Source organism: Mugil cephalus, chromosome 1, assembly GCF_022458985.1.
Source record: "Mugil cephalus isolate CIBA_MC_2020 chromosome 1, CIBA_Mcephalus_1.1, whole genome shotgun sequence".
Lineage (NCBI taxonomy): Eukaryota > Metazoa > Chordata > Actinopteri > Mugiliformes > Mugilidae > Mugil > Mugil cephalus.
In genome coordinates, this window is record NC_061770.1 from 51,311,148 (window position 1) to 51,326,950 (window position 15,803).

The 15,803-nt window shown below is 40.6% G+C and overlaps 1 protein-coding gene across 5 annotated transcripts in view; it reads left to right on the forward strand.

Annotated features, from left to right (window-relative positions):
* Nucleotides 1–15,803, forward strand: part of nhsl2 (NHS-like 2) — a 117,754-nt gene that overhangs the window by 94,358 nt on the left and 7,593 nt on the right. For 4 of the 5 annotated variants that reach the window (XM_047590021.1, XM_047590029.1, XM_047590036.1 and 1 more), the window contains exons 3-5: nucleotides 3,061–3,203; nucleotides 5,856–6,105; nucleotides 15,327–15,509. In XM_047590021.1, the coding sequence (XP_047445977.1) occupies nucleotides 3,061–3,203; nucleotides 5,856–6,105; nucleotides 15,327–15,509 (576 nt within the window). Of the gene's footprint in view, nucleotides 1–2,496; nucleotides 2,926–3,060; nucleotides 3,204–5,855; nucleotides 6,106–15,326; nucleotides 15,510–15,803 lie in introns of those variants that run through there. The other variant, XM_047590050.1, reaches the window with a different exon arrangement.

Sequence of the window (15,803 nt, forward strand, 5' to 3'; positions counted from 1 at the left end):
AATGGCCTCATCCTTTCAATGTGATTTGAATTTCCTACTTTAATCTAGTTGCTTGTTAGCTAGCTAGCAATTTATTTATCCATAATAAAACTATTTTAGGAGTTGCAAATTAATCGTAAAGGGTGAATTATTAGAAAGTGCTGTTGAGGCACTGCTAACTGCTAGTATGGGTTGTGTTGTAGCAGTGTAACACTATCAGTGGATGAGTTAGCAAGAGCTTGCATGATGCCCACTGAGATTAATGAGAAAGTTTTCATGTGGGAGGGTTAATACCAACCAGATTAACAGAAGAATGCTAGCCTCAGGCTGAGAAAAGGCAGCTTGCTTAGTCAGATCCTGGTCCTTGCTGGCAGGTATGCTCCCAAATCCTCCCAAACTTTTCTTAAATTTACAGGAATTTAATCCCAACAGATTAGTTCTGCTCTGATCCTGTGCCTTGTTGTTTCCAGCTTTCTGGACATTAAAACATGTGTCAGTATCACCTCGGCTGCAGTCCTCCTCTTGTGAAATCTTGACGCTCCATCTTTTCATTGTATTACTTCAGTTGTATTTCTGTGAAATAATGCCCCTGAGTTTACAAAAGCCTTTCAAATTAAGCTGAATAACCTGCAAAACATGACAAAAAATGACAGCCGACATATATTGCAGCTTCATCTTAATCCATGCTGAAGGTTGTGAAGGCTTTCTTGGGTGTAAAGCCTGTCCTGTGTCTCCTGTGAAGTTCCGGTGCATAATTGTGCTTAGAATGAGTGATATCATATAGCGTTTTTCAGCTGCTGCTTTTTGTTAAAGAAGAGGGAAGGTGTCAACAGCAATGATCCCATATGCCATTAAAGAAACTGCACAAGCTGTAGGTGGGTAGACTGCCTACCCTGGTATAAAAAAACATCGTTATCTTTTTGTATTTTTTTTTTTTATTTTTTTTTGGCTGTACTGCTGTATATTAATTTCTATTCATGACTATGGGAGGCTGACTCCAAAACACTCCCACGCTGATGGAATCGGCTCAAATATGACACCTGCCAGAAGGAGTTCACCAGACACTGACGTTGTAAAGCAGCCATTTTTAAAAAGTGTAAAAACAGATGCCACCAGTCTGTAAGTTCTTCTCCTTTACCCCATACTGCATTTAAATGAAGGGTTTCGGTTAACTAGTTAGTTTAATGGCTACGTTCAACAATTTTCAACCCAAAGAAATTTTACTCTCAATTTTATTAACAACTGTCCACATTGATTCCGGCTCCAATCACCTTTTTTTTCTTTTCTTTTCTTTTTTTTTTTTTTTGCTGCATCTGTATTTCTGTCCTTCCTGGAAACTTATAACCAGATGTTTACCCCAAGTGGGACAAACATGTTCAGTAAGAACATTTTCCTAAACAATGGATAACACCACCCCTCTCAATCTGACCTGGTCAGTCTGTACTGACTGAGGTGGTTGCATATGGCATGTGTATTCTGTTAAGTGGTATAATCTTTTTTGTGTGTATTTCTTTGGCTTCTAAATGCCTTCCCATGTGCACCAAAGTATAGCTAATTATCTAACTTTCTTCATTGCCTGTTTAGTGTTGGACACACATGCAATGTTTTTTTTTTTTTTTTTTTTTGCTCTATGTGTGCAGATATACTTGATGAGAGTGAGTGAATAAAAAAATAATTTTTCAAGCACCATTATATGATGATTTCTTTCCAATTTCCCTATTTCTTAGATACTCAAAACAACAAACCTAATTCAAACTTAATTCAAACCTAGTAGTAACTTCTAGGGTGAAAAAATGAAGCCAACATAAAAAGTACCAAAAGCTGCAGTTCCTTAAATAACACTTGAGGCATGCTCTAGGAATGAGTCAACTGCCATAGACCTCCATGTTAAAATGTCCAGCTCTCCAGCAGTAATAGATGTGTTTACTGCCCGGTAAAACAATGTTTTTGATCATGATATCTGATTTCTCTATTCCCAGCAATCGTACAAGAGGTGAACTTGTACACAGGCCCTTTTAAATTATACCTTAAAGCTATGCATAATTAAGGCAGATAGATGGGTTTCCTCTCATCGTGTTACCCTAATTTCTACCCCCTGCCTCAACTCAGTCCATACTCCTGCTCTTTGTACAGATTTGTTAGCTGGAATCTGGCAATGCCAAGATGGCGGCGGCCAGAGCCACCAGCTTCAAACCTGCTCTTTAGGAGACTTGTGGGTGATGTCATGGAGGGTTCGTCTGCATTGTCCTCAGAACTGTCCTCAAATACTATTAGTTAGTTAATTATCTTAATTTAATTGCATTTAACCTCTTCCAGTAGTCAAATAATCAAGCTGTTCACTTTAAAATCTCATTTTATTTTTGCCTTACTTGCCTTTCTACTATTTGACACTAATAGCTAATCCCTAACCCTAAACCTAAACTTCTTTGGTCGGTGGAGCTGTTGCTGTTGCCTGCCTCCTTGTGTCGCTAGGCAACAATAAGCCACCAGGAATGGAATCCATATTGTCCCAGGAAGCGAGTTCAACTCAGAACTCTTTACCTCCCTGATGCTGCTGTTGCACTAGCGCTGTCAGCATGAGTGTGTGTGAGAGCTAAGTGGAGAGTGGGGAATTGGTCGGGAGTGTGTTTTTGGGGTAAAGGATTGGCTGCCGGGTTGTGTTGTGCTGCAGCAGGAGAGTGAAGGAGAGGTGGGGGTTAGGAATCTGTTTACAATGGCCTGAGGGAGAGTCGTCTAAGCTGGCGGAGAAGGAGAAACAGTCAGACTATCGAGAGAAGGAGTGGAAGAGAAGAAGGGAGAGAAAGGCAGATATATACTGTATATAGACAGAAGGAATAAATGAAAGAAGAGTAATGGTTGGAGCCAATGAGAGGATTAAATACAAACAGATGGAGCTCTTAAAGGTTCCCAATGTTGCACCAGGACTCACAGGAGGGAAACTGCATGGTGATTCAAAGCAGCAGCCGCTCTCAGGCATAAGCCATAAGATATCTGCTGTGTGAGTTTGGGTCTTGCGAGTTACGTGTAAGCAAGTATTAATTTATTTTTGTTTTCTGTCTCTTTGTGTATGCGTATGTGCAGAATTTGAGGAGCAGTTGTACGACACAAAGCTGACCGGTCAGACTTTCCGGCATCCGTCTTCGCAGAGCTCCGACGACACGTCCACCTCGCTCAGCCGGTCGCCCATCTCCCTCAACAACAAGAGACCTGACTTCATCTTCCTGGTAAACTATACACACAAATATGTACATGTTCACACCTGTCACTTGTTAAGCCACATATAAATATACTTCCCACATTTTATTATACATGTCTATTTCCGCACACACTTTGTAGTGATTTATTAAGTGTAAAACTGTCAAACCTCAGCTTGGAAGCCAGATCAACTATACTGCCTACCAGTTTGTATGGCAGAAAGTTGGTCTGAAAACATTCCACTGCAAATTGATTATGCTCTGGCAAAGACCTTCTGGACCAATCAAATTGCTCGGTCACTTGTAAACGTCAGCTGAGAAAAGGGGTATACAAGGAAATAAGCTCCTTAAACATGGAGACATGTCATCATCTGCTTTCAGGTCAGTCGCTGCACAAGCTAGGCAACATTCAACAAAGAACTAGGGTTACATTCATAACTTTTTTTTTTAAACATCATCACTGGAAGTTTAGGTCCAGTTGCCTTTGCTTGAGCTTGTTTTTGTGTTGTCCAGAAATCCGTCCACGCCTTATATTGAAGTATGAATTTACATATTATTCTACAACTGATATAACTAAATTAAACCAAAGCTCAGCCAGGACAGACTTTCCTCTGAGTGAATCAAAACTTATATTTCTTTTACTTTACCACATGCACAATTGGAGAAATGTGAGAATGTTTTGGGTAATTAGATCCAATCGTAACAGCTTTATAACTGAGGAGGAGAGGCTAGATTCTTGTGGAGGTGATGAGAAGAAGACAAAGCTGAAGATCTAGACAGGATGAAGAGTGGAGTTTGACCTGGATTTGATTATAGAAGTGGAAGGAGAGAGGATAAAGATGATCTTCATCATCAAGTTTTTACTTCACAGGATTTTTATTCACACATCACCAGCTGAACATGAGAAGAGTTGTGAAGCTAAGATTTCATGCAGACTGTAACAATAATATGCATTCGCTTTCACTAGTGTACCAAGTAGGGGTGTAATGATTCGTTTAAACAACGATTCGATATGATTCGATTCACGATTCGTGTAGGCAAGGAGATGTGAAGGCGAATATTAGCATTAGCATATACATTAATTTTGCCATTGATGTTAGCAGATAACGCATATTTGTATAACAGTGTATTCGGTATAAGAAACTAATTTGTAAATGTTGTTTGTCCAGTTTTACAGTGTTTCTCAAGAAAGTACTCTTAGCGGATCCTCTGACGTGCTTGATCCAATGTGTTATTTCCTCATATCGATACAATCGATTGATTACCTTTTAAATCGATATTAGACTGATGTATGTCATCTGGACAGCCAACTTGCCAAGCACAGATTGATATAGTTGGATCATAGGAAAATAAATCGATTCATCGATGTAGTGGATGAATCGTTAAACCCCTAGTACCTACTGTTTTGTCAAGTGAGTGTATCAGTCATCTGATTGGCTGTTGGACAACTTTTATTCACGCTGAGTGCTGTCATTTTAGCCCTTAATCACTAACATTTATTCCTTTCCCCTAAATCTAACAAATAGCTATTTCACTGTAACTCAGCTAAAAGTTGTGTTGTGACAAAGTGCCTGATTGCTTTTGTTATCGTCCCTCGTACACAAAAGACCGAAGCCGAATGATCCGCAGTCAGCAGTACGTCTCACCCCCTCGTTCAAATCTGTAAGAATTACTCATCATGCTTTTCACACTCTCAGCAGGTTTCTATAAACAAACACCAAGCGATTGTGTCTCCCAGATGGAAATATCATTAATACTTGATAAGAAATCAAAATATCAAATGACATCGCTAGTTGTCAGTTGTCGCCTATGCATAGAGGATTTTTTTTAAAGCATGGAAGGATGGGAACAGGAGATTTGTGGAGCTGAAAAATGTATAAAGTGCTAATATGTGAAACAGATCTATTGTTTGTAGCTGGTTCATCTCTCATCCTGCTTATAGCTCTCAGGCTTTTCCCTTGAACTGTGTCATTATGGTAGCTTGACGATCTCCCGCAGTGATTTTTACTGCAAGATGGCTGCACATTCTCTGCATATGGCCGTGCTGTTAGCTCCACCAAGCTGTTAAATATCTCCTCTGAGTTAATGCCTTTCTCTCTGTTTGGGCTCGTTTCAATTAGAAGGTGGCAGATTCCCAGGAGACAGCTTCCTCCGCAGAGGTTACACATGACGTGTTTGATCAGAGAGGATAAGTTGGAGTGTGTCCTGCATTGCGCCACCCCTCAGCAGTTTGCATTTCAGTGCCTTGCTTAAGCGCTGTTTGCAGAGATGGCTGCTGGTTGCTCAGAGGCTACAGCCGACACTTGACAGATGACATTTCCCTCCCTGTTGCCACCAGGGACGGAACATGTCAGATTCTGCCCTTCCAGCTAAACCTTCTTTTACTTTCCTTCTACCTTCTCGTCTTCAGTCATATGGCTTCCTCTCCCCTAGAAATCATTACCACCTTTAAATATTTTCTCCCTCATTTCTCTATCCCAAACATTTATTATACATGCAAAGCGACAAAAGTAACAAAAGTTCGGACGATTGAAGTTAAGTTGAACTGAATCGAATTAAATATATGTGAAGTCAGGCCACATAAGTCTGCCGTTTGCTAACCTCATCTCAAGATTATCAGGTGTTGAACTGGAACCAAGTAGCTCAAAACATGACACTGGTTTCTCTTTCTTCTTCCAATAGCCGGCGTCCAAGCAGCTCTACGAAGATGAAACCACCTCCTCAGTGTTTGGTCTTAGGTCTGTGACCAACCCGTCTCCCTCCCCATCCCCATCCCCCTGCAGCTCAGATCGCCCCCCTCTGGGCTGGAGTAGTAACAACAGCAGCAGTAGCACAGCCACATCTGCTACCACTGGACCGCCGGTGGCAGAGAAGCCCCGCTGGCACCTGGGAAGACGCACTCCATCCCACTTCATACCACTCGATGTCACAGGTACAGTAAAACTTGTGTTTGGGGTTGTATTGTTGCACCTCTATGAGTGGTTGATGTAGGTTTAAATTACTCTTACCAAATGAATCGCAAATGGACTTAAAAACAAGAATTTGAAGCCTAGGCACAATGGAAAAGAACCCCTTCTTGCGTAAATATGAAGGTTTTTTGGGGGTGGGCTTAGCCATTGTTAGGGAACAGACAACAAAGGTGATAGAACATCATTAAAAGTCATGGCAGTGGTATTATACACAGCCAACTAAGTGTCTGAGATGTTTTAATGAAGGCAAAGTTGGTGAGACATTGCCGCATGAATGTCTTTCAGCACCAGTATAGTGAGCGTAATACTTCCCAGATGTTGCATTTGAAGTCTTTGGCCTGGCACAGCTACAGTATGCGGGGAAATTCATGAATGTTTCATTGCCTGAACCGGAGTGATCCTCATCCATCAAAGAGTTCACTGTATTTAAATGGATACTTGTAAACACATGCGCCTGGCATGCAGCCTATGAGTTGGTGGTGTTTTTCCAATTGAAAGTGTGGGATGTTCAAGTTGTCTTATTCAAAAGTAGGCCACAAATTATTAGTTAAATAACTGACTAAGAGACAAATAACAAACAACATTTCACTTTGAATCATATACAATACAACAACAAATGTGAGTATTTATGTCTTTGGACATCGTTGGGCTTTTGATTATTGATTGAACAAAACCAGGAATTTAAAAACATTACTTTTAACATTAACTTTCACCATTTTAAACAAGGCTGGGTGGTTGGTTAATCAAAAAAGCAATCAGCAGAACTACCTGTAATCAAAACTGTTATTAATTGCAGTCTTGTTCAAAAAATCTCATCCTCAGTGAGTAAAGGGGTTGGATAAAGGTTAATTATAATTTCCTGTCAGGAGGGGAAGCAAGATGCTTGCTGGCAGTGGGTCAGCTGCCTCTGAGCTTTTCTTGGTTTTATTAAAATTCATGGCTTCAATATGAAATTTCGCTGAGAAATAATCCAAAATTAAATAGATTAATCTCAATATGAGACCCTATTGAAAATTAATCATAAACTAGCAGTTCTTAAATTGTCCTTCGTAGAGATTGAGAATCCACATGATATTATCTTCTGACTTAGTTCTATATACTCTCTCTGGCGCTAAAACATTCATTCCTCCTGTGTTGTACTCATGGGACGTAGTCTTTCCTGTGACAATCAAACAAGTGAGTGTGAGTGTCATGGGAAATTAGACTGAAAGGGAAACTAGCAAATACATGTGAATTTTTATCTCGTTAGACATCACATCCCTCTAAATATGGCTTTCTGCTTATGTAATAAGTGGAAAATGACGCTTATCCCCTTGAATCCCCTGTACCACCAATTTGAGTTTCTAACAACATGAAATTACTACTGACAGTTATTAGCCTTGCTAGTATTCTTGTACAGATTAGAGTGTTTTTTTGTCCAGTTTGGTTCCAATTGAAATATCTCAAGAAAAACTCCAATAATAATAACACCAAATAAAACTAAACTGTAGTTTAGGCGGATCCTGCTAGCCTATGTATTGTGTCAGTAGTGACCACCATGTTGAGACAACCATGTTTAACAGTGATCCAAAGTTTCAAACTTGGTTTACATTTCTGCAACGGATATACACCGAGCCTAAGATGACGTAGCCTAAAACAGGGGCCTTGAAAGCTGAAACACAAGGAGACTAGTCATACATGATGTCTTGAAATCACTGCAAGTCAGAAAAAAAGAGAGTAGACGTCATGAGTAGATGGAGAATTTTCTGTGCTTGTTAAATAGATACACGAATGTCCAGATACATGAATCAGAGCAACAGGTTAATAATAATAATAATTTTATTTATAAAAACAATCAAGTTGTCGTGCAAGCAGTTAAAATAAATAAGAAGCAGTAAACAAGTGGGTCTTTAACTTTGATTTGAATACCTCAGCAGAACATGTCTGCCTAATGTCTTGAGGAAGTTCCATAGCATTGGTTCACAGTAAGAAAAAGCATGCTCACCAACTGTCTTTTTTTCTGTCTTTGGGAACATTCAACAAACCAGTCCTCAGGGAGTGAAGTACACGAGAAGGTGCATAAAAGATCACAAGTCCATTCAAATAAGATGGTGCAATGCCATGTACAATTTTAAAGGTTAGTAGAAGCACCTTGAAATCAGCCCTAACCTGAAAAGAAAGCCAGTGAAGAGAGGCCAACACTGGGGTCATGTGCTCGTAGTTACCATCTCCGGTCAGAACGTGTTCTGCAGCATTTTGCAGCATCTGCAGGCCTCAAAAACTTTTTTTTTTGGCAATCCTGACAGAAGGGCATTGCAGTAATCGAGGCGAAAGGTCACAAAGGAGCAAATAAAGACCTCAGCATCCTCTGACAACAGGATCGATCCGATCTTTGCAATATTTCTAAGACGAAAAAAGGACCTTTGTCACCTCCTTGATGGCAAATCAAATCCAAGCGTCTGAAATAACACCAAGATTTTTCACTCTGTCTCTGCAATGAATATCATAGTCATCCATAGACAAAGCAAAATCCTCAAACAGATGAGGCAATTTATGGGATCTTATAATCATTATCTCTGTTTTAGCAGAATTTGACAACCAGCTCCCAATAGTTGTCAAGTTTGGACATGTCAGACCCATTTTCAAGAGTTATCGGCATAAATAACTGTAAATCATCTGCATAACAATGGAAGGCAATTTCAAAAGACCATAAAATTTCACCAAGTGGTGTGAGATATAAAGAGAAGAGCAGAGGACCCAGGACAGACCCTTGTGGAACCCCACGCCTAAGTGCACAAGACTCATACAGAACATTATTAAACAAAATGCACTGAGATATGTCTGACAAGTAGGCCTTAAGCCACAACAGCACCTGGCCAGAGATGCTGAAGTATGCCATGGTCTACTGTATCAAAAGCCAAGCTGAGTTCCAACAACAATAAAACTGAAGCTCGATCAGAATCCACATTTTACAATAAGTCATTAACCACCTTCGTCAGTGCTGTCTCTGTGGAATGATGTTTTGCTGGGTTTTGGCATAGTTTACAATAAAAGACATGACAAAGGCAACAAGGTAGGGCACAAGGCAGAGCACAGTGCATGGCACATTGAAGGATTTTGGAGTGAGGGTTTGGCATATTGCATAACGTAGGCACAGCATAGGGCACAGCCTAGGGCAAGGCGTTTGGCGAAACTCAGAAGCAAAAGCATACATCAAGCTTTAGGCTGCAATAATTTAAATAAGCCGCCTGATTCAGTTTTGATTTAGCTTATGTCAGTGTCGGGATCAGTTTAGCTTAAATCAAAGCTTTTAAAAGCTTTCAATCACCCTGGGATATATCACATAAAATGATCTGCGAGGCTGTACACTTCTAGCTTGTAGTTGCTTTCACATCTGATGATTCACCTTATAAAGGTTCTCTTATTCCTGGAGTTGTTAGAAGCATCGACTGCCGTTGCTAAATGAAATCAGAGCACATAAATGCATTGGATGTCCCCAGGTGCTACTTAGCGACTCAGTTGTGACAAAGCTCCCTTTTTTCTGTAAGAGAAGGAAAACAAAAAACAAAAACCGCGTCAAGAGATGTGAAGATCGGGAGCCATTTTAGATGGCTGTATGCTGTATGTGTAAAATTTTCAACAAAAAAAGAAGACTTAAACGAGAGTTAAAATATCCTCCATGGATTAGTTTCACCGCTTCCATTTCCATTGGCATCATGAAGGGATATTTTTAGGTTTGAAGGAGATGTACAGTTTTATAAGTTTTTATAAATTTATGTTCTCTGCACGCAGGTTTCCTTGGCTGCTTGAGCTCTGTGTATATTCACGTCAGAAGTCATAACTCGCAGATCACACTGAGGGATGTAGCTTCTCACACGTAAACACACTCAGGTTCTCATTTGACACAAGCTTTAAGGGAGAAAACTGTTGCAGAAATGAGACTTGACGTTGAGAACATTTTCTTCCTGTGATCGCCCTCGCCCATCTCTGCTCTGCTTTGTCTTTGTGGTGTGCACTGTCAGAGCTGTTAGTATGCTGTGGTCATCCTCTGCAACATCGTTCTGACACTCCTGCTTCCACTTGTCTCCACCGAGCCTCCTCCTTGTTTACTTTGCGTGCATGTGTGTGCAGTCCTCCTGGTTTTTGGCATAGCAACTGCTTCGTCACCGGGTGCCTCCCCCCTCCTTCTTTTGCGCATATCCATCTATAGTTAAATATCTGTCTCTTTCTCTCTCTCTCCTCCTCACCCACTGTGTAGAGGAGGAGAAGGTCAGGTATAATGATGCATGCCCGTGGCGTTGTACTTGGTGGGTATCCACTTCCTTCCGAGAAGAGAGGGAGAAAGAGAGGACTCAGAGGATAAGACTGAAAATATTATTTTTGTTCTTACTGTCAACAAATCCTTATAAAAAGCCAAAAACAACAACAGGCTTTTCATGTGATCAACCTGTCAGACCCAAACCCTTTAGATAATACCGAAGACTTTTATTATAGGCCATATATCAGTTCATTTATAGAAGCAGCTTTTAGCAAACTTGCCTTAAACAGGAGTAAATACTGTGTGACTGGGACTATTTTTAGCTGTGGATGAATGCAGCAGCAGGATGGTGAGTGCGTGATTAAATCAAATAAACTGATGTTCCCTGATAAATGACCACGTAATCCTGTACATTTGCATGGTTTATATAGTTTTGAGTAGACAAAAAATAGTTCTGTGGCATACATAGATAGATAACATTTAACAAAATAACACTTGTTTCTAGCATCAATTCATTCAAGACTTCTTCAACTTGTTTCACCTTCTGTCACTTCTTTTACTCCATCTCTCGCTCTCTTTTTCATTTTCTTGCTCTGTAAGTGAACAGGTAGCTTGCAGCCAGCTTGCTGTTGCCATGGTAACTCCCCACTCTTCCTTCCCTGCTCTCCTTCTCCCCCCTCCAAAAAAAGAGAAGAAAAAAACATGGTAGAGGGGAAGTGAGTGAAACAGAAACCATGAAGGAGGGATTGTTAGAGAGGTGGATTGAAGACAAGGAAAATAATGAGTAAACGGTTGTGAGAGGAGATTTATTTTCTCACAGCTGCCTCCTCCCACTTTCCTTTTCTTGTCCTTCCGCTGTGTCTCCGTTCCTGTGCATCTCGCTCCAGCAATTTTCATGAATGACGGAAAGAGGTGAATCAAGAGCAGTCTGGAAAGCAGCCTGAGACACATACTCACCAACAGCTCAAGAAATACGTATTTCTCTTCAGTCCATCACTGACTATTAATATGCCCTTCTTATTAATGTCGTAGAATGTAATTATTGATCATCCATAGGGAAAGCCTGATTCATTTTTTTAAGTCTATTCTAAATATACCATAACAAATACCATAACAGGATATTTGTTAAGGTTTTAATACTTTGATCAATATCAATTAATGCTAATATACCTAATTATTATTGCAACAATCCAACAAAATGACAAATAATGTCCAGAATATTCACCTAAATAACCTTAAAGGTGCTGTATTGGCAAAAACTTTACAGAACATTTCCTGCATCAAAACGTTTTGTGCTGCAAATTTGCCTTAACTCATTAATATTGCATAATTAAATATATATATATTCTCAGCCATCCAGGTCATGATAAAGTTGACAAAAGGGCAACATGACTTTCAGCGTTTCTTCACGATGTTTCATCCAAGTAGCTCTTTCAGTTCTGAGGGTCTGGTGGGGAGTTGGGGTTTAAACATCAACATTTGTGGGTGTTGCCCACCTGAAACTAACACGACCAGAATATCTAACCAAATATCCTTCTTTCAGTTGGTTTGAAGGAGAGGTAAAGGAAGCCATCTATGTCAAATTGAAAATCCTTCTCTGAACAGGGGACATGGACTGAGATATAATCTGCCATCAATCTACAACACAGTCTAAGCATTAGTCCCCAAAAAGTCTTGTTCATACTTTGAGATTGGAACCTCAAGCCTATAATGGGTCGTTAGATCACCGGTAAACATGGAAGGATAACAATGCAATTTTTACTTCACACATTACAGACATGGTAGATTCTTTTTGGGATTAAGATCACTGGCAATTTCCGCAAATACAGTATAACTGTTTCCCTCTGTGAAAGTGATTTGGCTACCCAGAAATGGATGTATGCATGTCAAAGGAGGAGAAAGGTTGAATGAACCTGTTGTCTTTTGTTAAACAAGCATGGCTAGAATTGTTTTTGCTTCTCAAGTTGCTGCAGTATATCAAAGGTACATGAATGTAGATGGGAAATTAGATAAAACCTGTTTTTACCATAGTACAGTACTGAAACGTGTTACACCTGTAATATCCAGGACTGGAGGATGCATAATAAGCTCAGTGCAAAGGCTGATTCATAGCTTAGTCTCTGATTGACAACTGTAGATGCTTCTACTCGTATTTATCCGTGCGTGGAGAGGACTGGACATTAGGTGAGACTCAAATTAGCTAAATTGTAGGAAAAATAAACAATGGACAACTAGCCGCACTGAATAGACCACTGGAGAGCTATGGAAGTAAAACAACAGGCCTCCATCATCAATGAGTGAAGCAGACATTTGGAAAGAGGAAAAAAGAGAGCAAATGTTTTTTTCTTCTGTTTAAACAAACTAGCTATGAGATACCATTTATTTGATTTATTTGATTTGATTTAATTATTCTCTAGCATTTTGTTCACAACTCATCACATACTCGCATGTCAACATTGGGTAAATTGGTCTTCATTTCTGGCTTAGACAGCTCAGTGGGTGATTGTAATCTATACATGCTGCTGCAAAAGGACACAGCTGGAGACAAACCGGAAGGAGGGCAAAGTGACAATATAACCCCTCAATAGGCAAATCGCACATATACAGGTGTTTCCATTCTGAGTCACAATGATTTAAAGTCTGAAAAATATAATGCCATTGAATTTGCCAAAACAGTGCCTCTTTCACAGGGAGGGAATAAGCAGGATATTTTACCAATCACCATCAATGTCAGTGTTTTGACAAAAATTTGTTGCTTTAATTTTCTTTTGGCCCTAGTTCTGTTATTCTCTCTCCCTCTGTCCACATCAACCACGGAGTCCCCCAAGGCTCTGTGCTTTGTCCCATCATGTTCACCATTTATGTCAGTGCAGCCTAGATTTCCACTGCTAAGCTGACACCCAGGTGTACCTCAGCACCTCACTTTCCACTCCGCTCCCTCCACCATCTTAGGTCAACTACCTTTATGCCATAAAGGCCTGGAAGACAACCAACCTACTCCATCAGTAACAAAACAGAGCTCATGGTTGTGCCCCCCAATTCAGCACTGCAGAATGTTGGGGAACTTCTCCTCCTCCACATCAATGGCTGCTCAATCTCATCATCTCATGAGATCTGCAACCTGGACTCCACCCTCTCCTATCAGTCTCATATCAAATCCATCAGAAAGTCTGCTTTCTGCTACCTCGGGAATATCTCTCATCTCCACTCCTCACTCTCAGACTCTGTTGCTGAAACCCTACACCCATTCATCTTTTCTTGTCTGGACTATTGCAATGGAGTCCTCTCCAAGGTTCCCAGCAAAACCCTGAACAGGCTCCAGCATGTGCAGAACTCAGCTGCCAGGGTTCTCACTCACACTAAGCCCTGGCAGCATATCACCCCCACCCTCATCCATCTCCACTGGCTCCCCGTCAAATATCAGATTTTCTACAAACTCCTCCTCCTCACCTACAAAACCCTTCTTGCACTTTCCCGCAGCTACCTGTCCGACCTTCTCCATCAGCACGCAATATCTCAGAACTTGTGGTCCTTGGACACGGACCTACTGTCCATCCCCTCACCAGACTGAACAGATTAACCTGTTCACCATGGCCCTTCTCTCATGCCTAGTTTGCCTTCCCTCTGTCTGTTTGTCTTCACCCCTCCTTCCCCTATCCATTGTCCATGCTTATGTATAGAATGGGGCCTACTTTGGAAGACGCTGTAGAAATTCAAATTATTATTATTATTATTCTGGCGCACCTGTTTAATCAATCTGGCTTCATTTTATCTATTTCATTGTTGTTTTGGTTCGCTTCTTCAAGTTTTCACTCCCTGAGGAAGACAGAACTTCGCTGAATGACATGCAACAATAAAACAAGGCTGAGGCCTTAATAGATGCCTGACAGAGTTATGCAGAAGAGAGAAAGACTATGCTGCATGTCATTGTGGTAATCAAGTAGATACCTGCTGCCTCCAGTGACTCATTGATTTATTGTACCCAGACAAGACATCAGGAGGACAGGAAGTACAACACAACAGCAGGATCCTCAGTAGCGCCCGCTGTAAGCCACTTTGCATTAAAAGATGACATTTGTTTTTGTTTTACATGAGAATGTAAAATGAAAAAGAAGCTGAAAGTGAGGCTGTTAAGTTTGATCTTTGAAAAAGAACAGTTAATAAAATGAAGGAGGTGTTGAATCTTAATGATGGTGGATGAGCAATGACCCCAGACTAGAAATCTTAATTTAATAGCAAAACAGTATTTTTGTTAAAAAACAAAGAACTGTGTGTGCTGACAAAATTGGTATATTTTTCCAAATGATTGAAAGATTGTGAATACAAGCAGCCGAAATGAGTTGATGAGCAGCTACTCCTCCACATTGAGAGGAGACAGTTGAGGTGGTTCTGACATCTAGTAGGGATGCGTCATGGCGGCCTCCTGTAAGAGTTGTTTCAGGCAAGTCCCATTGGAAGGAGGCCTAGGGGTCAGCCCAGCAGGAGCTTGTGGAAGTGGCTGAGGAGAGGACTGTCTGGACTTCCCTGCTGATGCTGCTGTCCCCGCAACCCAGGCCCAGATAAGCGGGAAGAGATGGACAGACATTATTTTTTGTTTTCTTTTAGAGGCAAACCATGCTGGAATAGCTCTTATCGACAACGTGGACTTCTGCTTTGTATTATTTAAATGCAATTATAAAACTTTGACATTGACCGTTCTGTCCTAACCTTAGAATTTGTGACTTGAAAACACTGCCCACCTTTTAAGGATGATTTTAGATCAGCTGACGTTCACATGAATCCTATTGTCCCCTTCATGTCTTCATCTCTCAACACTGTAATCTAATAATTTACTGCCATGTCAAAAACATGATTGTATTTAATGTCTTATTAAATTTATTGCATGTCAAGGTAAATTAGTCTTCCCTTCCTCTTGCTGACCTTCATGTTCCTGTCTTTCTCTTCCAGGTGAAAGGGGAGGACTGAAATTCCACGGTGTTGACCTCCTCCAGCACTCCGTGTCCCCATCCCCCTCTTTTGGGGACCCCATCCCCCATCAGCCCCACTCCCTGGAACCTGTGACGGACACACCACACCAGAATCTTCCACTTAGGAAGACGCATTCTGACCTCGATACAACCTTACCTACAGGTGTGTGTGAACATTAAGTGGACCTCCTCTGATATTTTTTTTTAGTTCAGTTTCTTCTTTTTTTCTGTGGTGCAGATAAGTGTACAGTGTACTCACTGGCACTGATTTTACTGCACGTGGTGGTTGAAGGAAATTCCTTTGTACTTCAATACCCATTTCCCGTAATTTTGTGACTCTGGTTTTTGGACATTTGTTGTTTTAAATTGGTGATTGGGGAAGTTAAAAAAGTCATTAATTTTGGGGGAAAAAATCAAACAGCATAACCCGAATAAGGCCTTAATTGATAAGAAAGAG